This window comes from Lepisma saccharinum, chromosome 1 (genome assembly GCF_977018435.1).
Source record: "Lepisma saccharinum chromosome 1, izLepSacc3.1, whole genome shotgun sequence".
Classification (NCBI taxonomy): domain Eukaryota; kingdom Metazoa; phylum Arthropoda; class Insecta; order Zygentoma; family Lepismatidae; genus Lepisma; species Lepisma saccharinum.
The window spans coordinates 164,871,329-164,896,710 of NC_139229.1; the positions used below are offsets into that span (position 1 = coordinate 164,871,329).

At 38.6% G+C, this 25,382-nt stretch overlaps 1 protein-coding gene across 2 annotated transcripts in view; it reads right to left on the reverse strand.

The window, feature by feature from the left end:
- The window catches only part of mas (trypsin-like serine protease domain-containing protein masquerade), a 419,698-nt gene that overhangs the window by 34,156 nt on the left and 360,160 nt on the right, over positions 1 to 25,382 (reverse strand). Inside the window, exon 1 of one of the 2 annotated variants that reach the window (XM_083142020.1) lies at positions 24,642 to 24,861. The exons of the other annotated variant lie outside the window; for it this stretch is intronic. Within the exon in view, the coding sequence (XP_082998146.1) occupies positions 24,642 to 24,744 (103 nt within the window). The 5' untranslated portion in view covers positions 24,745 to 24,861. Of the gene's footprint in view, positions 1 to 24,641; positions 24,862 to 25,382 lie in introns of those variants that run through there. 2 annotated transcript variants of the gene reach the window in all.

The window sequence follows — 25,382 nt, forward strand, 5'->3', positions numbered from 1 at the left end:
AATATCAGCCATAGTATGAATTTCTCTGTATTTGCACTATTTTAAGACGGAATCCGAAGTCAATTAACACCATTTCTTATAAATGGGTAATGAAAATATTGAAGTGTTGATAAGAAGAAATCGCGAGATTACCAACTTCATTAGAATATGCCCTTATATCTTCGTCTAAAATTATCCTGTATCTTTATGAAGAAAAGATTCTTCAGATCCAGAAACTAACAGAATAATTTGTAGCCATATGTATCATCCAAATTAATATCTTTTGCGAAAAGCAAGATTAATGTTTAACCAGATACTGAAAATCGACTATACCAGAAAAAAGAAGAGAATTATTGATTGCATAGGACATTAGTATTACAGATGTTCGTGTCTGCGTGTTATCATCCTGATATTCAGTTTAAAAATGGCTAATCTATCCATATGGACTTAACCATCGTTATTGACGATACCTCTCCATGAGTTTTCTACTACCTCCTCTACGTTGAGATGCGCCTTAATTGTTTGTACCTCTTGGCTCTTATAAGCTCTTAATAGGCATACAGCATCTCAGGGTAATATGTTAATATGTTTTAGATGTGATATTTTTATGAAACCAATATTCTCTGAGGGTCTTTTAACTTTCTATATGTATATATGTGTGTGTGTGTGTAGCTACATGATTCTCAATAGTTCCTAGGATACAACAGTTTTACCATATGTTTCTTGAGAAAAAGGTTAATCTAATAACTCACATTGTTTTACACTTTGCACTTGGTCTGTTGGTCGGCCTTGAAAATTCTAGGGCATTTAGAAATCACGACTTCATGGTGCTGCACAATTTCATCCATTTAAGTCTTGTGGCTTGTAACAGTTCGAAATAGCGTCCCTCCCCTCCTCCACAAAAATAACCTTGAACATCATTAAAATATGAAATTCATTCTTTTCGGTCCAGATACGTGGAATATCCAGTGGCTTACATCATCGTAAGCCCCCCCCCCCCCCCACCCACTAAAGCCACGTTATGTGTAGGAGCGCCAAGATAATTCCGAGCGGGTGGAGGACCAATGTTAATTGTGGGTCCTTAGTCTATGTTACATGTAGCTTTGCTTATTTATGCAGATATTCCTCCCCGTTATCACCATTCAACCCTTTGCCACAGTCATAATTCTACTGAATTAGAACCCTTAACGTATTATAGATAAATAGCACCTTAGCAGGAGATTGCCATTGCTACTCCTACACGCTGCACACGCTTCCAGTGTTCTCACTCACCGCTGTGTTCATTGTAGATATATTGTTAGTTACAGAGCTAAATCTGGAGAAGTGATCGCGAAAGGGGCTACCTCATTCACCCTTACGTTTATTGATGATTTATTGTTCTTTCAGGTCTGAATTAGGTGCACAGCTAGTAGGAGAAAAATGGGGTCATAGAGAAATTTAGATAAATAGTTACACATGCTTACTAGAAACGCAATTTTCAAAGAAGTATGTGCAACTATTGATGTAGTTTTTTCTATTACCCCATTTCCTCCTACTAGCTCTTCACCTCATACAGAGCCACCAGCCGCCGTTACGTGGCCCCCAGATGAGGGTGATGATTTGTTTCACCGCAAGTAGGCAGGAGCCTAGCACAAACTTTAAGGAACATTTAGAGTCTAGCAAGAAGCACGCACGGAAGGATAAAGTGACGGAAAAAATGAGACAGTAATCAAGAGAGAAAGTGATAGAGAAGTTGAGAAAGAAACAGGATGAAAAGAGAGAGAGAGAGAGAGAAGACAGAGGTAGGAAGGAAAATATAAAGTAAGACATGGCGAAATAAGGAGAGAGAGAAAAACGAATTAAGAGAGAGCAAGAAGAAAGAAACAATGAATAAATATAGAAAGAGAGAGAGAGAAAAACAAAGAGAAACAGAGGAGTGAAGGTTGAAATCAAAAGAGAGAAGGAAACAAATAAAGAAAGAGCTTACGTAAAGAGAGAAGCATGGTAAGAAACAGAAAGAGAGAGAGAAATTAAGAAGTAGAGAAGGTAAAACAATGGGGGAATTAAAGAAAGAGAAACAAAGGAAAAGAAAGAGAGAAAGGAAATAAAGACAGAAGCAGAGGAAGATCCAGAGAGAGAGAGAGAGATTTTGATTGATTTATGTTATTTATCATCGCTTTTCTGTCACTTTCGGCTAATCGCGACGATGAAGATGAGTGAACGAGAGAATAGAGAAGCAGGTGAAGAAAAACAGAAAGAGAGAATCTTAGTAGTCACGACCACCGAAGCAGCTCTCACCTAAAAACACCTTAAGATCGTGGTAATTGTCTGGCAACGCCAATGCGTTCAGACGTTTAGGGATTGTGCGACCGCCCCATTTAACGCACCCGCGAGTTCAGTCGCACACCATCAGGAAAAGAACGCTGAAACACTTTAAGAAATAAATTGCCCCAAAACGAAGAACGCATTGTATTTAGCAAACTTCATAGTTAATGCCCACCTCATTGTTTTTGACAGTGGAAATTCTCGGCCAGCTTGGAAACAAAGCAGCAACAAAATTGGAAACCCGTTGAGCACTCCGGAGGTAAGAAAACAAAATTGCCGCGTCCAACAGGTGAGATAATATTGTTTGTGCGTGATGACACAATATACTTTGTTTCCATGCGAAAGAAGCTGCTCCGTGGACCGTAATGATTACAAGGCAAACCGTGCCACTTGCAAGTGGACAAAAGGAAGAAAGCAAGCTTGCTTTCTAGGAAAGTCCACAGAGGAACTTACTTTCCCCCACGTGCTGTGCAGTGCCAATGTGGTACTACAAGGAAAGTTCACCGCAGTCATAAGAATTGTAACGTCTGATTGTACTCGAATATGAATATGAACGAACTGGCTAATGAGGATAAACGAAGCTACGAGCGTGAAAGAGCTATTTCATCGCTTCACATTATTCTTCCACGAAGAAGTCTTCCTCATCTAAAGCTCCTTTCAGACAACCATGTACACTCGCCTCAATTTGTACTCCGGCAGTTTTTCTTTATACAGCATATTTGCAGAAGTTACAATTCAAAATTCAAGTGTATCTATATACGCTGTACCTAGGTATAAAACACAACTTACAGTACAGAAGGGGGCAATGAGGGCACGGCCCGTGCTAGGAAATGAATGCCAACCTATAATTGTCTCACACATATAATATCATTTCAGTCACAATAGCTTATTTAAATTATTACAAGAGCATTGCAGGAACTTGCCTCGTTTGGCCACCTATCTGGAAAAAATACTGCGGGGTTCCATGTCAACAAATAGCATGTGTAACATGAATTAAAAATATATGCACACGAGTTAGAAATTATACCTAACTAACAGTGAAATGAATTTACTAATAATAGTTTTGGGGGAATGATTACAAATTTCACCATTACGTGTATCAGCTCGTGTTACAGTCATATTTACTTAACTATACAAATACTAGTTTCTCTTATGCATGATCTCTATGGAATCCACAGACGCTTATGCAGGAAAATTAACCTGAGATCACTGATGCCAGGAATCGAACCCGGTTTTCCAGCGTGAAAGTTCGAAACACCTAACTTTTTTTTATGTATTTCCATTTGACACCCTCCACATATGTTTCTCAATTTCTCAGTTCGACATACACAAATACCCATGGCTTACTTAGCATTCGAACCCGAGTCCCTTGGTATCGTAGCGTGCAACGCTCGCCACATCGTCACCGCCGCAGGTCAAATAATGTTACTCATATTTATGGAATACTATTAAACGCATTTCCATGTTCAATAACATAAATTCACTGCGAATGAGCTATTCCAGCATATTGCAGTTAGTACCTAACTGTGTTTTAAACACTAAAAAAAGTCGAACAGATATTAACACCTTTTTTCCTCTTGCCTTAGGACTACATCACTCATCTGCCTAAGAGCTCTCTCATGTTCATGTTGGAGGACTGAATCAGTGCGTAACAGTACGAACATCTTACATTGCCATTGCACTAGAAGCTCCCGAAAACCAGGACAAGAACTGATATTGTATTTGGGTTGCAGTAGGAAAAAGAAGATGTGTGTGTCTGCGTTGTTAATGTTCTAATTACATGTTCTCTTCGCATTGGCTGAAACATTGATTATTTTTCATATTTTTAAGAATTATAATATTAGGCAATTATAAATGTCAGCTACATTATGCTACTCCATTCGTGAAAGACGTGTATTAGATTATAATTACTAGTTTAGACAGCATTATTCTGAGCTTTTGTGTTAGACATGTTTATCTCTTTGTTGCTTCATAAAAACAACACACTGGTGCACGCAGAGGGGGCTGGTGGGTCTACAGCCCACCTTCAAAATTTTGAGGAAATCAACGTTTTCCAATAAAAGGAGTGAAGAGCTCGGGGGAAAACAGAGTGGTAAATGCAAAGTCACATTTTGGAGAAAGGATAGCTCTAAATATACGAAATATCTTATTGTGTATACTGCCTCCCTAGAAAGCAGCTATGCTCTATCCACCTTTACAATTTCAGATATTCCCGAACAAAAAAAATCCTGCGTACGCCAGTGATTCAACACAGAACGTAAGAACGCTCACAAAGAATAATCGCGTCATGCTCTTCACAATGGTGACAATAGCCTATGCAGCATTCACAAAATGAGTATAGGTTTAACAACTGAGTTAGGCTTCTCCCGCCGGTCTCCGTGGCGGAGTGGTTATCTTAACGCGGTAGGAAGCCAGAGGTCGTAGGTTCGAACCTTCGATAAGGCATGAATATATCATAGTGTTTAGTATCATCATTCTCATTTCATTATTAATTCTCATCGTCGCAATGAACTCAAGAACTGGAAAAGTGGCGTAACATAACCGCAATATGAAGATTTATTGATTGATTTGGTGTTTTAAGTCGGCTTTATGCACAGTAAGGCTAATCGGGACTGGACCCACAGTTTAAAGTGGGACCCGAACCAGTGTGTGCCTCCACCGGGTATCGAACCCGGGACCCCTTGATTACAAGGCGACGACGCGAAATATAAATAAAGAAAGGTTGAAAATCACTGATTAAATTGGTTTATTTTTACTTCACTTTACTTCTCGCTCCTCTAGCATCTAAACGGGACATCCTAGAAGAAAAATTCACAGAACATTTTTTGAAGAGAATTTAATGTAGATTAATTTTTCTCATAACCTATTTTGCTGTAAAATACTTTTCAAGATAGATATTGGCGTAAAACTAATTTTGGGCGCCTTTTTTCAAAGATGGCGGTCAAAGCAGGGTGAAATTGATGAAGGGACATCCACAAAAAACACCAATGCCCAGGTCGAGATTCTAACCCGAAACCCCTGCAGTCCTAGCGTGCTGTGATAACCACCATTTTTTTAAAAAAGGAAAGTCCCTAAGCGGTAGTCTACCCCGTCATCCTTTTTCTCTGTTCTTCACATATCAGTTTTCTCATTAGGACAAATACAACCGGGATTCGAACCCTTGACCTCTGGCGTCGCAGCGCGCTGTTATAACGACTTCGCCTTGAAGGTCGTCAATAACGAAAATCAAAAAGGCAGCAAAGCATAAGGAAGGTCACAAAAATGCAGCTAAGCAGAATCTACTATCTTAAGGTAATCAAAATAAATAATAATCTTGCTAGTTGTAATTCCTTGCAAGTAATTGAAGGGTACTTTCTGAATTAATAATATCATTGAAAGTTATCCTTGAAGGACTCCCTATTCTGATCATTGAAAATTTGAAATCTACTTAATTTTTACTTTCTCTCTTCCACTTGCGTGCATGTGGGGAGAGGGAAATTATTAGAGAGGACCTGGTATTTTATCTTATCTTCCTGAGTGAAGGGGCGTGGCATCAAAATGATGCCCACATTCCTGCATATGCAAAGCTCAAGGAGGCAAGGCACTCGTATTCTTTGCACAAAAGAAGATGGCACTAGTGGCGTTAGTGATATAACGGGGCAGGAAGTTACGTCATGAAACGTAACGGTCATGGAGTGCCCGGAAGTGGAGCAGTGACACAATCTCCACCGAAACGTGGCTGGACAAGAGGCCGACCTTCAGCTGTTTCTACCGTCTTGGGGAGGCATGTGCGATACTCAGAAGACAGTGGCGTGCGAATACCGTACATTCTGTACGTCGTGTAAAATTGCGATGCGTTATTATATTTTTCATACTAACTAATTTATTAATGGCACAGAATGTTCAATGTTCGCCTAGAGCATATGTTTGTGGTTTGGAATTTTCGTGTAAGTTATTATTCATCAGAAATATTACAAATCCACATGTCTGGAGTAGCTTTTCACTAGTCAAGACTTTCCAAGCATAATTCAACGTTCAGCTGATGCAAACATGTGAAAGTAATTGCATAAAACTTAAAATATTAATCTTATAATTTTTCAGAAAGTCATGGGCCTTTCAATCTGACAGTTCCTAATCGTATTTGTTTAGCATCATGAACAGGGACCCACATCTAGAAATTCGTATTTTCGAAATTCGGAGATGAAATGATTTGTAGTGGCATTGACTTCCTATAAAATTTGGGAGAGCACAATTCACACACACACACACACATCCAAACATTTGTAGGTTTCGTATTTTACGTTCCTTTTCTTCCGGTCTAGGCTAATCGCAACGACAAGGACGAATAATGATTAGATGAGCATTCATAATATTTCTAGGACGTTTTATTTCTTGTCGTTTTATGAAAATATCTAAATAACTGAAAAATATAACAAGAATTCTCACCTGTTTAGTATTTTCATGTTGCTAAACATATTGAAATCATCAACAAGATGGAAGTAATAAATCCGTAAGAGTTGTTGTTATTCTTAAAGTAGCTATCTATTAATTATTTTTAAAATTGTTTCTTAAAGTACACAGTACACCATAAAAATACACCTTCAAACACTTTTGGTACAAAATTTGCACAAAATTTGTACTGAAAGTGTAGCAAGAGTGTTCGAGAAGTGTATCAGACATAGGCGCCGACTCCATGGGGCTTGGGGGGGCTCGAGCCCCCCCAATGTTAACGATGTAGGGCCAGAGCTCCCCAAATAATTTGCTTAAGAGGATCTAATGTATTACCTTGCTTCTCTTGTAAAGTTTACTCTGAATTGTGCCACATAAATTTAACTTTAAATACACATTTGAAATGTTCTAGACCATCAACGCTGGGGTGCTGAGACCGCTAAACCATCAACCTTGGAGGCGAGCTATGACCAGAGACAGCAAAACACATGAGGGAGGTTATCTAAGTGTTCCCCTCCGATTTCCATGAAACGTGGGAGGTGTATAGAGGGGCCCAAAGGAAGAAATGCGTGTTTTTTGTTTCTGCTAAAAAAACGGCTTTATTGTGCAAACCCCTCTCAAAGTAAAGATGAGGACAAATTGAAGTGGGGATCTGACCCCTGTGTCCCCCTCCGATTTCCATGAAACTTGGCAGATGTATAGAGGGGCCAAAATAAGAAATACGTGTTTTTTTGCTTCAGCTAAAAAACGGGTTTAGGGGGCAAAAACCCCTCAAATGTCAAGATGAGGACAAATTGAAGTGGGGGATCTGACCCCTGTGTCCCCCTCCGACAAAAAACACGTATTTCTTCCTTTGGTCCCTCTATACACCTACCAAGTTTCATGGAAATCGGAGGGGGACACTTAGATAACCTCCCTTGTAAGTATATACGAGTAATTATGAGTATTGTTAACAAACATTTTTACTAAAGAGTTCCAAAAGACGATGTGCTTTATCTACGGGAGTGGATGGGACGTTCGGGGTACAAATGGCTCTCACATGACATTCAGAACAAGACCGTTGATATATTAGGGAGATCTGTTTGTGAACAATTGACATTCTGCATTCGAACTGTGAATGAAAATTTTGATATTTTTGAGGATTTCATGGGCTTTTACGAGATTCCGAACACTGAGGCCAAAACTTTAAAAAAGGGAGGGAGTGAGTCATTCATTAAGTTAGTTCAGTGATCAGAGCCCCCCAATAATTCTGACAAGTCGGCGCCCCTGGTATCAGATGTAACCGATGGAAACCAACAAGCTACAAAACCATATTCAGCAAATATGCAATACTTCTTCTAGGATGTCCCGTTTAGGTGCTAGAAGAGCGAGAAATTTCGCCCTTTCCCCCACCCCATTTTTGCAAGAGCGGAATTTAGGGGAACCTCTTTTGTTTGATGTTTTGTAGCATTTCCCTTTCATAAAACTGGAATTATTATATTGTGTTCTATCTTACAGAATGTCACTCATGGATTCAACTGGTTTTATCATTGCACACAGTAGTTTATAGGAAATATTTAGCGTCACCTATGTGTAGGATATGCTTGGTCTCAAAGAGAAGATAACTCCAATTAAATATGTTGACTTTGTCCAAAAAGGTTATTTCGCAATAACACGATGAACAAGTTATGGTCCGGGACTGGTCAGATATGACGACTGAACAGTACATGATGTACTCCATGAAGAGTTGTGGGGAATTTGCAGAGGAGTGACTGACTCAGTGCTAAGTGGATTCTTGGCATGTCCACTAGTTTGCAGATAAACTAGAGGAGCAGCATGTCAATGCATGAAAGTTTTGTATATCAATGAATAAGCAAGACTTCCAGTTATTTTGTTAATGATTCTCGTCTCAACCACCATTCTCTGATTGTGATGGTATTGAGTCAATAACAAGGGATAAGGAAGTAAATTCTCCTGCCCGTTTTCAGTGATGAGATAGGGATGCGGAGAACCAAGAAGTCCTCTCTTTATGATCCTTTGTTACCACTCTCAGAAAGTAAAGAAGTTGGAGATGCTATTTACATCATTCACAGAGTTGTTTGTCAATAGCGAGAAATATTTGATACCATTCTAGATATGCGCATTAAGCACGAAAAGAAGCACTGCAAGAGAAATACCAACATCGTATTTGATGGATTCCGTGCGAATGTGACAGAGAAGAGCACCAAAGCTGCTGAACGTTCTCGTCGATTAATAGGCTATTATCTTCTAGCGAGTTCAAATTTTATGAAACCATGCCTGCGACAACAAGCCAAAGAACGTTCAATTCAAATGAGAGGATATGACAGATTCATCACAATGTTGAAGCATCCTCTGTGAAAATTGAAGGTGAAGATGTTGACTTTTCTTTATCATCCCTGCCTTAGTTGGGTCAAAATCAAACCTATGTGTACTTGTCTTAAAGCAAGGAAAGGGGGACATATAAACAAAGTGTACACGCCTAGTTCCATGAGTGAGGCTGATACTTTATCAGCGGTTTTCACGCACGGAAAACTAAAGTTTGTTAAGTTATTAGGAAAAAAGTCAGGAAATATAAGAAGCTGCACTGCAATGGCGTACTCAAAATCTGACAGTGTTCTAGAAGATGAACGGACCTTTCAGAACAAAGCGACAAGCTGGACGTGTCGCTTGTGTGTCGCTCTGAATGGACAGTTTCCTCAATACCGTGCATCGTGTCGCCTAGTCTGATGAGTTACGTCCACTCTATTTACAGTAACGCTAAACGGGACAGTTTAAAATTGGATTTGAATCATTGTGCCTCTACTAGGTATTGCACCTGGGACCCTTTGATTACAAGGCGACGACGTTACGACTACGTCATCAGAGAGGCTCTCGCCTCGCCATTCTCCGTGCATGCACATTGAATGTTTTGCTTTAAACTAAAATGGCCCGTGTCGCTTGCCGCTTCGGTGCGAAATCACCATGTCGATTGTGGCCTGTCACCTGCCGCTTCAATCTGAAATCTCCCCATCACAACTGTGATGATCTTATTGATATGTACTTACAAGAATTCTTGCTGGTAGAAGTCAGGAGATAAAAGTATAAGAAAATGCTTTTCGTTAATGACAGTAGTAGAAATACAGTCATTATGTACGTACATTTGTCTTACGTGAAATATTACAAAATTATTGTTTAATTAAATACAGATATTACAACTAGAAAATACATTTTTCAAGAAACGTCATTTGAATATTTAGAATAGATAATGACATAGGAGCCCGCTACTCGAAGACAGCCCTTGAAGGGCGGCCGATCTCCCGACTGCCAGTCACCCTACCACAACTCTACCTAGAGGTGTGGAGATCTTCAACCGGTATGGGTTGACGTGTGGTCAGCACGTAGAGAGCCCCAGCCGTTATAGATTTCCCAGACCGGGTTACGCTACACACTCTTAGCTCCCCAATTGTCTCACGATGGTGGGTTGCCACCGGTCCCATACACAGGCCGGAAACCTAGAGACTGAACCCAGGCGGACTCGAACCCATGCCGTCCCGCAGTCGGGGTCCAAAGCATAGCGTTTTAGACCGCACGGCCGAAATGAGGACCTCAAGTTATCGTACAAAAATAACTTTCCTTGAGTTTCGAGTTCGCAGAATGGGGTGGGGAAAAAGGTAAAATCTTTTACTCCTCTAGCACCTAAACGGGACATCCTAGAAGAAAAAATTTACAGAACATAATTTAATGATAATTTAATGTAGATTAATTTTTGTCATGGCCTATTTTGCTGTAAAAAACTTTTCAAGATAGATATTGGCGTAAAACTAATTTTGGGCGCCTTTTTTCAAACATGGCGGCCAAAGCAGGGGTGGTAGAGGGGTAAAAAATTATTATGTTGTTAAGAACACCTTTACGAAGATAATAATTTTTTTCCAGCTTTCCCGGATTGTTTTCCTTATTGGACTCCAAAAGCATCGAGTGGTTGATTTCAATTCACATTATTACTCCCTTGCAATGTGTGGCACCGTAGTATTTTATTTTGCTTCTATCACATTCACTGAATTTTAATTGTTCACTAATGCTTTATGAAATTAACTTTCCTTATTAATTCTTGGTTTTTGTCTTAGGTTTATACTTATATCCCTTATAGTGGGCGAGTAAAATTGCCAATTTTTATTCTGGCACATTCCTACCATCTTAGTGCCTTCTGGAAATAAAGCACTCTTAACATTACAATTGCATCGCTCCAGAAATACTTTTCCCTTAAAATGTGTTGAAGAAAGAGGCCGTCATTCGGACTTACTAAATTTGTAAATCCTAACCAACCGAAGAAATTTCCGGGCAGGCTACTTTAGTTATATTGCTAAAATTTTGTCAATTCTCAATAAATGTACCATGAGGGGTATTCAGATAGTTATTAAGATCAGGGCCGGATTAAGACGAAATCGGGCCTCATGCTGCTACTAAGTAAACTGTTTAACGTAAAATTGATAGCATTAACTTGAAATCTTCGGTGAACAATAAACACGACGACGTTATAGTTACGTCACAGCGCAAAGAATAATAGTAACTGTGTAATAAGTAACGCTGTGTCTAGGCGTCCGAAATTGGGGCTCCAAATTTCATTCTAAGATTTATTTGCAGGTTAATATAGCAAAAGAAAACTGTTCAGCTTTCGGAAAATTCTCGTCTGTTTTCATCTGGGCCTATATCAGGAATGGGCCTAATGCTGCAGCATCAATAGCACCCACCTTAATCCGGCTCTGCTTAAGATAGATGTTTGTCATACTGTCAGAATACTTACATCAAAAAACAGTTCTCGATATAGTCACCACCATTGTCAAGGTACTTGTCAGAACGACACACTGGCCTTTGTAGGCCTTTGTAGACAAGTTCGACAACGATACTGAAACCATATCTAATGTAGCCTAACATTAAATTTAGTCGTTATGGGAAAGTTGTACTGGGAGATTTTTCTCCTCCTACTGATTAGAATGTGCAAGACAAACCTAGGAAATTGACTTCTTTGAATCTATAAAAACCTACTGGTATTGAAACCTGTAGCCCAGATGAATGTATAGGGACGCACCTAAAGTTTTTGCTTAAGTTTCTTTGTGTTACTTTTAGTAAGAGGTGATTTAACTTTTATGAGCCGATAGACTCATAATAAGCGGCTTCAAACCCGAAAAACGCTCTCAAAATTGAATTGTTCTTAATAATGTTACTTGAATAAAAATATAAATATTGATAAATAGGATATTTGGCATAGCGTCTGGGCAAATGTGTACTTTAAATATGAAGAAATACATAAAGAAAGAGAGAGAGAGAGAGAGAGAGAGAGAGAGAGAGAGAGAGAGAGAGAGAGAGAGAGAGAGAGAATGAATATACATTATATTCCATTATAAATGGGGCTTGGTATAAAACAAAACTTATTATTTTCTTAAAGAGATTACTCAAAGTAGAAAAGTAGAAGAATTAGCAAATCAAATTAGAACTGTCTGCATAAATGGTCAGTCCTTCACGAACCTACAAACAACATGAAAACTTGCTGGACAAAGTTTGTCACAATTTTAATCCACTTCTTTGCTCAGATAAACTAATATGGACTAGACCTATAATTGGAACAAGATCCAAATCGCAGAACAGTGTACTTCTACAAGAGATAGAACCAGGGGCCCTTTGGTTATTATTACAAGGCAAAGGCGTTACCACTACGCCATCGGGCACGCCCACTCTCTAAACACTCTTCAACATACAGACTTAGACAATTTTCTTAAAATACAGAACAAAATCACGAAAGTGATTTGGGAAATTGAACAATAGTGGTGGCGACTGTAAAAGGAGACTAGAGTGGACAACAGTACCCAAGGAAACGCAGATTGGATTAAAGGCATGCAATCCCGTTACCCCGAGAGCAAATGTGTACTTTTACTTAATATGACACTGCTATAGTTTTAGCCTGATGTCACCTTCTTGTCGGCAAATCAGCCAATTAAAACCGACTGTCTTTACATATGAAGGGAACATTGTTTATGGGCATACAACTGAAAAGTATAACAGACGGCTTAGATAATATAAAAAATTAATAATATAAAAAGTCCAAATAACAACAGGAAGAAGAAAAACATTGCTTCCCTTTATTGTGTGAACAAGAATTAGCAAGACAAAAGAAACTTCGCGTGCAGGTTATTCTTCATGACACTTATGCAGTTAACACTTGTGGAACCGCACGACATGTACCAAACCCAAGAAAAAAATTGGCAATAGGATCTTTATTCTATGCGTACCTTAACCCCCGAGAATCCACTTAATATACTTTTATAAACTGTATGTTTCAGTAAATATAGATAGCTGTACGTATCGTTCCTCCTTTCTGTGGCAGTTTCTACCTTTTCTTTGTATTCGTAGGGTAGAAGTAGAATTGGTAATGCAGTTGCCTTTTGTAATCAGAGGGATCCGGGTTTCATCTCCTGTCACATTGTACAGTGGCTCGTTTTCCACTCTACGCCTCAGAGTGAGTCTCGGTTGGCCTCTCTGACGCAGTGCTCAATTGGAAATTCCTAGCTGGAGGGATGCTTAATCCAGTTTTGGGATAGGCGAAGGGATGCTTGAATAAATCAATATGGAGGCAATGTAGTACATAATAATCACAACAAACTGGGGCGCAACAGCCCTTGAAGGCCAGGGCCTACCTACCGACTGCCGGCCTCACTTCCACATGCCTCAGCAGATATGGGCCACCATCCAACCGGTTACGGTATGGCGTGTGGTCAGCACGACGAACCCTTAGTCGCTATTGAAGGTTTCCACTCTACTCATTCGTAGATTCCTAATTTCTAACGGCCCCACACAGGCCGAAATCTCAGAAGAAAAGTTGTTACGCTTTCCCCAAGGAGACTCGCGTCCCGTAGCCCAAGCCCAGAGTCTGTCGCCTTAGACCACACGGCAACGATGCGAAACAGGTGAGGAGATGCTTTATGAAAATTTTCTTAACTGGGTGATAGTCCCCAGCGTCAGCCTTCCCACAGTTCGACCACTGAACATAGAAAACTGAGACGGGCATTTGAAGATCGAGACGAGAACGACACACGTTTGTTCATTCACGAGATAAGATAAACGTATGCCAAGTCTTACCTTATCTCGTCTACTACTAGTCTCCATATCTTCGTACGCTGTAAATGAAAAATAATTCAGACAGGTGGCCAGTCTCGTTACTCGAACAAGGGACCTTCATAATTAAAATTAGCCTACTAAAACTAGGATGACTAGGACGTGCGTAACAAGGAAAAACCTCAGAAAATTTCGACAATGTCTGATGGAGGATATTTCACAAACTAACAATAACATAATTCGCGGATACACGTGTTTCTGCGAGTGCAATATTCCCGAGAACTAGTTCAAAATGAATAAAAACAGGCAGGAATCAGGAGCTGCAGAAGTAGCAAAGTCAGCCTCTAAAAAAATGGATTACTTCCTCTGCTTTGAAGGTCAGTGGAACGAAGTGACGTAGAATGGTAAGAAACATAAGTTAATCAGTGTATATTTTCAATGGGATATGAATAAAAAAAGAATAAAGTAAAAAATGCGTGAAGATTTTTAATGTTCTCAAGAGCACTTACAGCATATATGGATTCACTCCTCCAGAATCATGTGCTCTTGATAGAAGCAAAAAACATGCTGGTGCTAAACCAGGTTTAGAGGGAATCAGAAATTATATAAGTACCTACAAAAAAAAACAACCTTATAACAGTTTCCATAGCAAACACTACTTTACCCGGAAGCATTTCATGTAGTATTCGTCAAAGCCGTGAACCGAGAAGTGTAATTACAGAAGAGTCCAAGGTAGGTAGCAAGAGATACATAGGCGTCGACTTTAGGGGGTAAGGCACTCTCTGCCTTCCAAAATTCCTCCAAAAGTATATACATTATATATAAAAAAATATTATTGTCAGTCCTGCTAATATTTATGTGAAGTTAGAGACTCTGAAGAGATGTAATGTATACATTAAATAAAATGATAGAGATTTATTGAAGAACGTACTACTGAAATATATTCTTGGCGAGATGGGGGAGAAGAGGGTAAATTTAACATTGGCACCGTGCGCTCTTAAGAAAACAATTTTTCATAAACAACTGCATTCAATTCATCAGTACCAGTGCATATTTGATGTGATTGAAATTGCCATCAACTACTACAGTCTTTATTACGCCACCAAGAAACGAGAGAATATCGGAATGTATCCATTTTAATTCCTAGGAAATCTTGAAGTATTATTGGCTCTTAAAAATGTGATGTGATACATTACTTACATAGCATACTTTTACGACGAGGAGGTCCTTTCTGGTTGATTAGGCTACAGAAATTGTAAACAAAAGATGACCGTTTCCAAGATGCCATGGGATACGCTATAACATCGAAATACGAGCTTTCACTTTGTATGGTAGCAATTCGAGGTTATTTTAAGAATAACTTCTTGTTCGAAGTACTAGAACTCCTGTGCGTTATGGACTGCTTATTTACAAGATGTTTGGTGGGAAAGAGGATAACATTATTTACATTTTTTTTATGATGACCACCTGAGTCATGAGGAGGATTTCAAAGTGATGGAAGAACTTTTAAATCAGTATTTTGACTCACTTTTCTATCTCTTTAGATGAATCTCGTAGTCTATGATTGGCATATCGTACTGCAAAATAAAGGGTTGTGGTTTCGAGATTCGGGCAAAGCAATTTATTTCAATTGTGTGCTCTTCCATCTATTACATCATCAGTTCATAATTTCTCTTCATCGCAATGATAAGCGAGAGAGATCTAGAAAATCGACCAGAAAAGCAAATACAACAGTTGTCAGAATAAACTTGTAATCAAGGGATTTTGAGTATATTCCTGCTGCAGACGGTGCCTACATAAACTCAAGCTCTAGTCCAGATATACGTTCGTGTATATATATCTTGCCCAATGTCATCAAAAGCTTTCGCGAGATCTAATTGTCATCTTAGTCTTCGTTGCAATTATAAAGATTTGGTTTGATTTGGTGTTTTAAGTCCACTTTGTGCAAAGTAAGGCTAATTTAGACTGGACCTACAGTTTAAAGTGGTATCGAACCCGGGACGTCTTGATTACAAGACAATGACGCTACCACTGCGCCATCACAATTATAAAAAGAAATACAGTACAAGCAGTGTTGTAGTCCCAAAATTTTTAGAGCGTATACTACCAGTTTCATGAAATCCTGTTTTTTTATTAACTTTGATTTATGTTTCCATTAAATATATGTAAGAAATCAATTAACTTCTACCCATAATTGGCATAAATGAAGCATATTACAATAGAGAAACCATTGTTAAAAAAGCTATGAAACGCGTATTTTAATGATTGTATGAATGTGAGGGATACAGTACAACATATTATATTTTATTCTCTTGTTGAAATTGCTCCTGTGTATTGTCAGTTTGTACACTGTTATTAACTTTTAATAATGCTGCTAATAACGCTAAAATGAAACACTTAGGAGAAATACCTTGAAGACCTAACTATTTACATTGAGCAATAATTTCTTCTGGAGCTGTTTCTACCTCCAAAGTGCTCCTTTTGATACGTCACCACACTTGTCACAAACCGTCGTATACCCTCGACTGTAGCCCTAGGTACAAGTGACCACAACTCTCACTGGAACTATTGTTTGTCTTTTGCAGAAAAGATTAACAAAAAATTCTTTCTTTGGAGAACTTACTAAGTCCACACAAGAAACACCAGATTTAATGACAAAATAACGTGTTGACATTCTTTCCTACAGGATGTAGAAATGCATTTCCCTGGTGGAGCAAGAGATAAGCAGAACGAGACGTTTCTTTTCGTTTTAACAGGCGGCTAGTGAGTCTTATCGACTATTGTCTCTTGGTAAAGAAGGTCAGTGGTATTTTGTGAGTGGTTTTCAATGTCTGTCTACTGGGAGATAGCAAATACCGCAGGTGAAGAATGAGAATTTACTAAATGCCATGTTATCTCATAGACATCCAAATGAAACAAGGATATTGTATTCACGAATATAGATGGGAGAACCACATATGACACACACTTCAAGTTAGGTAGCAGTTAGGGACAAAAAGGATGAAAAATGGGCGCTAAAACAAAACAGGAACCAACTTTAGGAAACTTCTGATTAAGTTCAATCCGCAGTTTTCAACATGAAATGGAGGATTACTTCCCACAAAGTAAAAATGTATTTCCAGATTTTCGAAATATGGGACAATCAGACATTGCTTTAAATTACGCATTGACTTCAAAACAGAAGATTGAATCTCTACAGGCTGGAATACTTGCATTATTAGTATGTAAATTGCAACGATAAAATGCATGATGCAATATACAAATTTAAATAATAAAGGTTGAGTACTGTTTTTTGTAAATAAATAGGCATAGAGTTAGATAATGTAATTAGAATATTAGTAAAATAATGTAAATTTTACTGCAACTTGTAACAGTTACCGTAATTGACGGTTTTAGACCTTTCTCTCTCCAACTTTTCACAGCATATTACGAGTAGGTGAAGGGCTCAAATAGCCTCGGTGTTGTCAATACCAAATCCTTAAGATTATTTTCAATCACTAAGCACGGTCGGCCACCACGTCACGAGAAAAATATACTTGCGTGCATGAGTACAGGAAGCTCAATTAATCGAGCAAGAATATATTTTTTTCTTTTGGTCTGCAATCATTTTTTTACCTGAAGTAAAAAGATTACTTGTAAACAAGTTAGCTGCATGATTCACGTGTCGGCACTTTAATCCGTTATGATCTCGCCAACCCTGTGACACAAATTCGGTGGCTTCGGGCGGAACGTGGGTAAATGAGGGAAGATGGGAATACCGCTTTGTCATCCTCTCTCGAGGAAACCGGATCAAAATTTCTGTTCTCTGATGTGACTTCTAGGAAGACAACTGGCTCAGCGTCTGGGAACGTCTACTAGGGTGGCCCTTATTTTTCAAGTTTTGAAATTCTCTGCTCCCAAACCCTACTCTTCTTCCAATACACAAGAAAGTGTGCCTAGCAAAATTTCAAGGTGACCCCCAAAGGCACTAAAGTTTCAATTTTTACCAAAATAATAGTCAAGCATTATTGAAAGACAATTGAAAATTTAACTGTTTTCTGCCAACGGGTATGTACAGGAAAATTTAGTCAAAATATTGAGAAAAAATTGAAACCAAAAGAGAAATATATAATACTTCACAAATTAAAGTCTAAAATGGAAATAATAATTAAAAACGCAACAAGATACCAGATTCATTAGGCCAGTTTTGGTAGCATCTGGGTACTTTTTTCTGTGTTCAATAACAATCTTAACAATGCATTGCTTTTCTTATTCATTATTGGTCAGAATGTTCTGATTTTCTTGAATTAGCTTCACTCCTCTCTCAGCCATGTCGCTAACTATAACAATGTTTTTCAGTGTTTCCAACCCATGTTGGAAGTTGACATCATCTTTCCAAGTAGATGGGCAGTTTTGTAGAAAATTGTGTTGAGTGAAAATCTTGAGAACATCATTTTCGATCCACCAGAAATAAAATCACAGAAGTGTTTGTTGAAGAGGTCTTCACTTCCAACAATGTATCGTTTTATTTGATTTTCTGCATCGCTGTCTTCCGTAGTCATAATTGCAGTAGCCATTTGTTGCTTAATGTCTAGTGAGACTTCTTCATCAAAGAATGCGAATGCTGCAGTTTCTGGTGCGAGATACCAGAAATGGTTTACTAATTTTTCTACGGTAGCACATCTAATTTATGGATCTACTTCCTTATACTCGATTAATTTGAGTAAAAAAATGTATCTATGCAGAGCTTTCATAGCCAGTGGTGGTAGGAACCAAAATTGTAAACAGAGTCTGATAAAAGCATATTCGTGCGATTGAATCATTTTCTTCTTGGTTCTGTTTAAAATGATCTTGGAATAAATATATTTCAAAGGCATAAATAGCCTTTGCCATCCACCAAGCGTAGCTCTCAGCTCCAGGAATGCAAAATTAGTTGTTCTTTTTGGGGGGGGGGCAACCACTGAAGAATATCATAGGCAATTCTAACAATTTGTGGTAATCACTTCTATGCTGTTTCTGACATAACTGTTCTAGAAATTCCAGCGTACTGACACGGATACCTTCGGCGAACATGATCTATCCCACTACCTTACTCTTTGTTGCCTATGGTCGACAAGGTTTTCATACATCTTTTAAACAAATTCACATCTGATCCAGAAGTTGCGTCCATTACTGCATCAAAATTACTTCTCAAGACTAATTCGAAAATGTCAACACGAAAGTTAGAGTAAATCAGGATCAAACATTTTCTCAAGATTTGTACAGGCATCACTTATTCAACCAGCGTTGCTTGCAATTGTATAAAAAAACAATGAATATCCTTTTTCTTCTATGCACCATTTTCCACTGCTTGGTAAATGATTACAGCTTGATCTTTTCCTGTCAGGTATACCTTATAATTGTTCTTTGCTGTGAAAAGTAATAGTTATGGCTAAATCTATGAATCTTTTCTACGCCAGATAAAGCTGGAAACAGTTTGCTATCCCAGTGTAATAACAAAGTATTGTAATCTGCTAGATTGAATTCTCCTATAATTTCTGCTAGTTTCTGTTCCCTGAATTCTTTCCGTCGACATTGTATTTTCAGTGTGTTGTATAAGAACTCACTAAAATTTTAACGAATATGCCTGTTGTAACTTGAAATCTGTGTCTGAACTTAGAATATTACCTTACTGGCTCCAAAACTTGAACTGAACTGACTGAGAGTTGCTGAATGACGCAGGCCACAGAACTTTCTAGAGAATTCTAGAACCTTGTGGAAGGTTATATAACCTTCCAGAACAAATTTTATTGCAATTTATCTTTCAATGATATTCTGTACTTCTTTCGGAAAAGAACATGATCAAGAAGAAAAAGACAGTTTAATACAAAGAAATATTGATTTTGATAAAGTCTGAAACTTTAGGGATTTTGGTGGCCACTTTAATATTATCTGATTGAGCTGAAATCTTACACACAGTGCTTTTACACGCATTGGAAAATTTTTGAGGGTTGGTCACCCTAACTGTCTCCACATATTATAGTCTTTTAGTAAAATCACAAAATCAGTTTTTGGAACGAAACAGTACTAACGTATTTGTGTCCATTCCATCAAAAGATCACCATTTGAAATCAGTCCTTGCATAAGGATAATACCTTTAAGAAAATGGTGTAGTTGCTGTTATATACATGCATATTTACATCGTGTTTTTCTCTATGTAGAAAAATACATTAATTAATGAAAATTTTGTAACTTTCTTCAATTATCATTATCTTTACTACTATATATGTCATTGTATTTTACTATTTTAATAATTGTACTTGTGTATTAATAAAAATTTTGGGTAATATAAAAAACATGTTAACATGGAATTAGAGCATATTGATAAAGGGCAGAATGTAGCTACATCTAAGAAAGCACAGGGACTACAATGATTAGGGCAATTAATAGGATAACAAATATCTAATGCCCAAAAGCATGTAAGCAGAAAAGCTATATTAATAGAGGCAACGGAGACTAAAGATGAGATGATTGGATGATATGAACGATGAAGGTGGTTCGATGCTGGAAAAAAGTAAAAATAAGGACAATGGAGATGGCCACAAGCTTTATCGGAAAGAGGGGGGGGAGAGAGAGAGAGAGAGGATGGTTACGCAGTCACTACTGAACATATTGCTATTCAGGAACTTCCATATTCTCTAAGTCACATAATAAATGGCAAAATCAGTAAAAATCATTCCTTCACTCTTCTTTTTCATGTTCTTCAATATATAAATTTGATCCTCTTTATCAATTAACACCCTGGACTATCTCGATAAAGCACATATGGTGTAATTTTATTATCAAGATTTCCTAGATTCGAATCTAGGGAAAAAACAGTATTGACATCAATTTAATTTTGCACTATACATTTTGAATTAGCCATATGTGTAAAAATTCTTTTCAAGCAAAGTCCTCTATGTTCCAACAGGCAAGATCTTTATGTTCTGTGCAACAAAAATGTGACTAAAATCGATTTTGTGGTACACCCCAACAATTCTCCTCAACTTCTGTTTGCATTGGTGTCAAGGAATTTGACAATCTGATCCAAATATTAAGTTCGTTTACCCACTTGTCAATTTACATATTAAAATTTAATTTATATATATATATATATACATATATCTTTGAAATATGATCATAGAGATACATCTTGCACCTACAAAAATATTACAACTGACTGAAAGAATTATTGTTATATTTTGATAATTGGGAATTAGTATTTATTTCTGAGCTTATTTCTAAATTGCATTTTATGTTTTTCCTTCTTTAATCTGAATGACAATATTAATAAAAGGGATGACCCTAGGATATCTTTTCTCATGATAATGCTCATTAAACGTTCGAAATTTTCACGATCGCTTTACGAATCTTTACACCCCTCTTTCATAGGGGTTACTACAATGTGTATCTTTTGGGGAAACAATGTAATAAGGGTTACACTGTTACAACCGCAACTTAGATCCAAACATTATATCCATTCAGTTGCTTGAATTAACAGTGCATAAACCTAAAAACATAAGACAATGATACAGAATATTATAAGTATTCCAAGATGCTGAATAAAAAACCCAGGAAAACCCAGAGGAATTCGGAAGAAAGTGCACCGTGTATCACTCTAATCAACACCCACATGCTCATCGAAGGCGGAAAATGTCCAGCGACTTCTCTTTTGCTGGGGGAGACTGGAGTAATTGGATTCGAGACTGGCGAAAGTTGTGTTTAAGATTTCATCTGTTACACAAAGGACCGTTACGTCGCATGTTGTCGTGAGGAGGGGAGGAGTCCTTACTGTTCATGGTTCGTGAGTAAAAAGAAGATCTTGTCATCTTCGGGGCAAAACTTTCGAATTTTTCCTTGGTCTTTAATCCTTCCAGACATTTCCTAAAACTTGAGGTAGGAAGTACAAAGTCATTGTCATTGTTACCGGACTGAGGGAAAGGAGGGGGGATAGAGCACGAATGAGGAGGGAGGTGACTGGATCAGAGGTTCCCACAGCTTATTGTTGTTTCATAATTGTTGGTTGCCATCAGTGCCATTCGGAACGAGTCAGAGAGCCGTTGCTAGGTGAAGACTTGAAGATTTTATATTTTGAATTTTAAATTTTAAATAATTATCCACGAAATCAAGAAAAAGTAATTAAAAAAATAAATGTTCACTAAAAAAATTTCAAGGGCATCAGAATTATAGCAAGTCACTGTCAACATTACATAGGACAACAATGTTTTTGTTCTACAATGGTTTCTGCTACACGGGAAACATGTGTTCGATTCCAAGGTGGGAGTTGTAAAGGTTGGGAATTTTCTCACCCTTGATCTCCAGTGTCTGAGACCTGCAGGCAACTCTGGGTGACATGTTGGGTTCTACATCCACATGCCTATGTGCGTTCATGACACGGTGTCACACATAAAATAAATTTCTCTGAAAAGTATCCGTAAAATATTTCATTGACGATCAACAAATTAGACATGATTCAATTTGATTCTGCGTACGCGAATAGTGTTGGTTAACTTCACGGCGATAGCCGAAGATTCTTTTGAAGACATGCTACTAAGTTCTCTCATCGTCTTATAGTTAGGCAACACACACAACGTCAAGTAGGGAAACAAGTATTTCAGGATCTAAATTGATTGAGTGATTGATTTAGTTTATTTTACTTCGCGTTTTGTGCCTCTTGGCTAATTTGCGAAGATGGGGATGAGTGATGAAATGATGAAATTGATGAATGGACATTCACAAACCACCAAGCCCGACCGGGATTCGAACCCGGGACCCTTGGCGTCGCAGCGCGATGTGCTAACCACTCGGCCACAGGGTCGGGCTTCTGGATCTAAATGTCCCATTCTTATTGTAGGTGACTGTACATGCTTAAAGCAGCTGGTTTATATATATGATGATGTGCAAGATAAAATAGTGCAAAGTTTCAATTAATATTAACGGCATAACAGAGATATCAGTGTGTGCATCTAAATTTAACTTGTGTTCAAGCATATTAATGAGACCCCCCCCCCCGAATGGACATAAGGTGAAATGTTGCCTTAAATAGTCAGAAATCGTAGTTTTCAAAAACAGTTTAATTTCAGTACTCTACTCTAATCATTGTAATTGCATTTCTATCCTGCCCGATGGCATAGTGGTAACTTCATTGCCTTGCGATCATAGGTTTGATACCTGGTGAAGGCAAATGGTGGTTAAGATCTCACTCTAAACTGTCGGTCGAGTCCCGTGCCTTTAAAAACTCACATTGCATTCCTACTTTCCTGTACCCATTGTATCTTTTGGCAGAGTTATATAAGTGGTCGACTCACGAAATTTCCACCGAAGTTTCCGGATTATAGTCCATGTTTGCATGGAGGTGTTTGTGTCTTTGTGATTGTCCGTTCAATTTCATTTATTATTATTCATTCTTATCGTCACGTCAAGACAAAATCGATATAAAAGGGACGCAAAATTTTTAAAAAAAATACAATAATAATTTCTTCTTTCTGAACTTTCTTGTGAGTGGCATTGGATGTTAAACCTGCACATACAGTTGTTAGCAAATTTATTAAAATTGTTCCAACTACTGTTCAATGATCTTTGCAATATCAAATGCCGAATAAAAATTAATTTTAAAATTATTTAAAGCAAATCTACACCCAAAAACGTAGCTAATAAATGAATAAAGAAATATACAGTTGAGGAAGAAGTGCAAATTTTAATAGAGACGAGAGAGAGATAATGTAAAAGAAATAACCAATGACGCTAATCTTTTTTGAAGTTCGCAAAAGGCTGCATTGCCTTCTATTCCTTTTTTGGCTATTTCTAGTCTCTTTTCTACCACTTGGGTTAATCGCAACGATGTTGATAAACTGATGATACGGGTGACTGAACAAACACAGTAATATATCCCGTCGTCACCTTGTAATCAAGTGGTCGCCGGTTCGATACCCGGTGGACGAACGTTGCACAGTAATTCGGATCTCACTTTGAACTGTAGGTCTTGTCCCGATTAGCCTCTTTGTGCATAAAGTGGACTTGAAACAAACTGAGTCAACCAATGTAACATCTTCCGGAGATTTTTTTGTAACTTTTGAGGGTTAATTCCTAGTTCTTGGAGTGTTAGAGGGAAGTGTGGCCATCCCTTAATTTAAAATGGGCAGTAAAGGTCCAGTACTTCAGGATAGAGCCAAAAAACTTATGACTGACTTAGCATTGCCGGAAGTTCTGCAAATGCCACTTGGTATTCATTGCAGGACAAGAATGCCATTTGAAGTAACTCAGGATACGACTATGGTTCAATGGCTTCTGGTATGCGGTGGGAACCAGATTCCTCGACCTTGAATTACAAGGCCCAAATTTCAAAAACGAAACTGGGAAAGCCAATATAATCACAATTGCAACATATCAATATCGGCGGAAGATGCCCTGGGGCGGTTGATTCAGTTTCTGGAGGAAGCCGAAGCAGTTCGCTAGCCGCTGCCTGGAATGAGGTCACCCATACTTCCTGGTAATGGAGGACCGGAGAGGTCAAGGGCACCAGTAGCCACGACGAAAGTGGCAAGGTGTGGCGGGGGTCGCTTGCCACGTGGGGTCATGTGACATCTCCTTTTTGTTGGCTGAAGAAGCACTTCCTGGTGCCAAGAATGGTCAGCTCGGAGGAAAAAAAAAAGAAAAGAAAAGGATCCGCTAAAAGCATGTGAGGACGCGGAAGTCTCGACCCCGTGCCAATACCGCTAGTTGGCACGTGATCGATGGTGTCAATGGGCACCGAAGGCACCAAGATCACCCGTTTTGACAGCAACGGCAATATCTCCACAAGCATGGACTTCACCGATATAACATTCCAGAAGACAGAAGGTACTTACCGGACAGGAAACTGGAAGCCAGCGAGTCATCCTGGGATCGGACCCCTGTCAAAAGAACTATAACACACACCACACACACTGTCCTCATGGTAGAGCGGTACATCAGAAGAGTAACTCGCTCTCCGCTGACACCGCACAAAGGCCAAAAAAAAAGGTCTTCAGCAGCACCGTCCGTACACCTCTCGCGAGCAACACTGTCCCGGCCTACTACTTCGACGCAAACAGCGGTTCATTGAGTGACGTCACGAGACCGTACCGTAACGAATCTCGCCGCCATATCAATGAACCTACCTTGCTGAAACGTCTCCGTTCGGCCGTATACAAAAGACGAGTCACCTAACCTGTCATTGTTCTCTCCCCCCGAACAATGAAGGCATTGTTGTTATCCTTGCTGGACGCTAATAATATGGCGGTTTGTGTTGAAGGCGTCACGGTTATGCAGCGAAAAGTAGCCGCGGCGTAATAGTTTCCCCTCTAAACCCATCTTAAATAACAAATTCCCATTTGTTCCTTTTCAGGATGGATGCACATAGTTTCCAGAATTTGCCAGGACGAGCTGGATGACCTAGAAGCATTTGAAGACGAGAAAATTGGAAACAATTAATAATCCTCATAGAAAAACATATTTTCGGGGTGTCCTACGTTTTAAAATACTACTCTGCTTCGTTAAACCAACTACATGAGGTTAGTATGTTTATTGGTCAAATTTTACTTTTGTTATTCAACGTCGCCCTTCTGCCA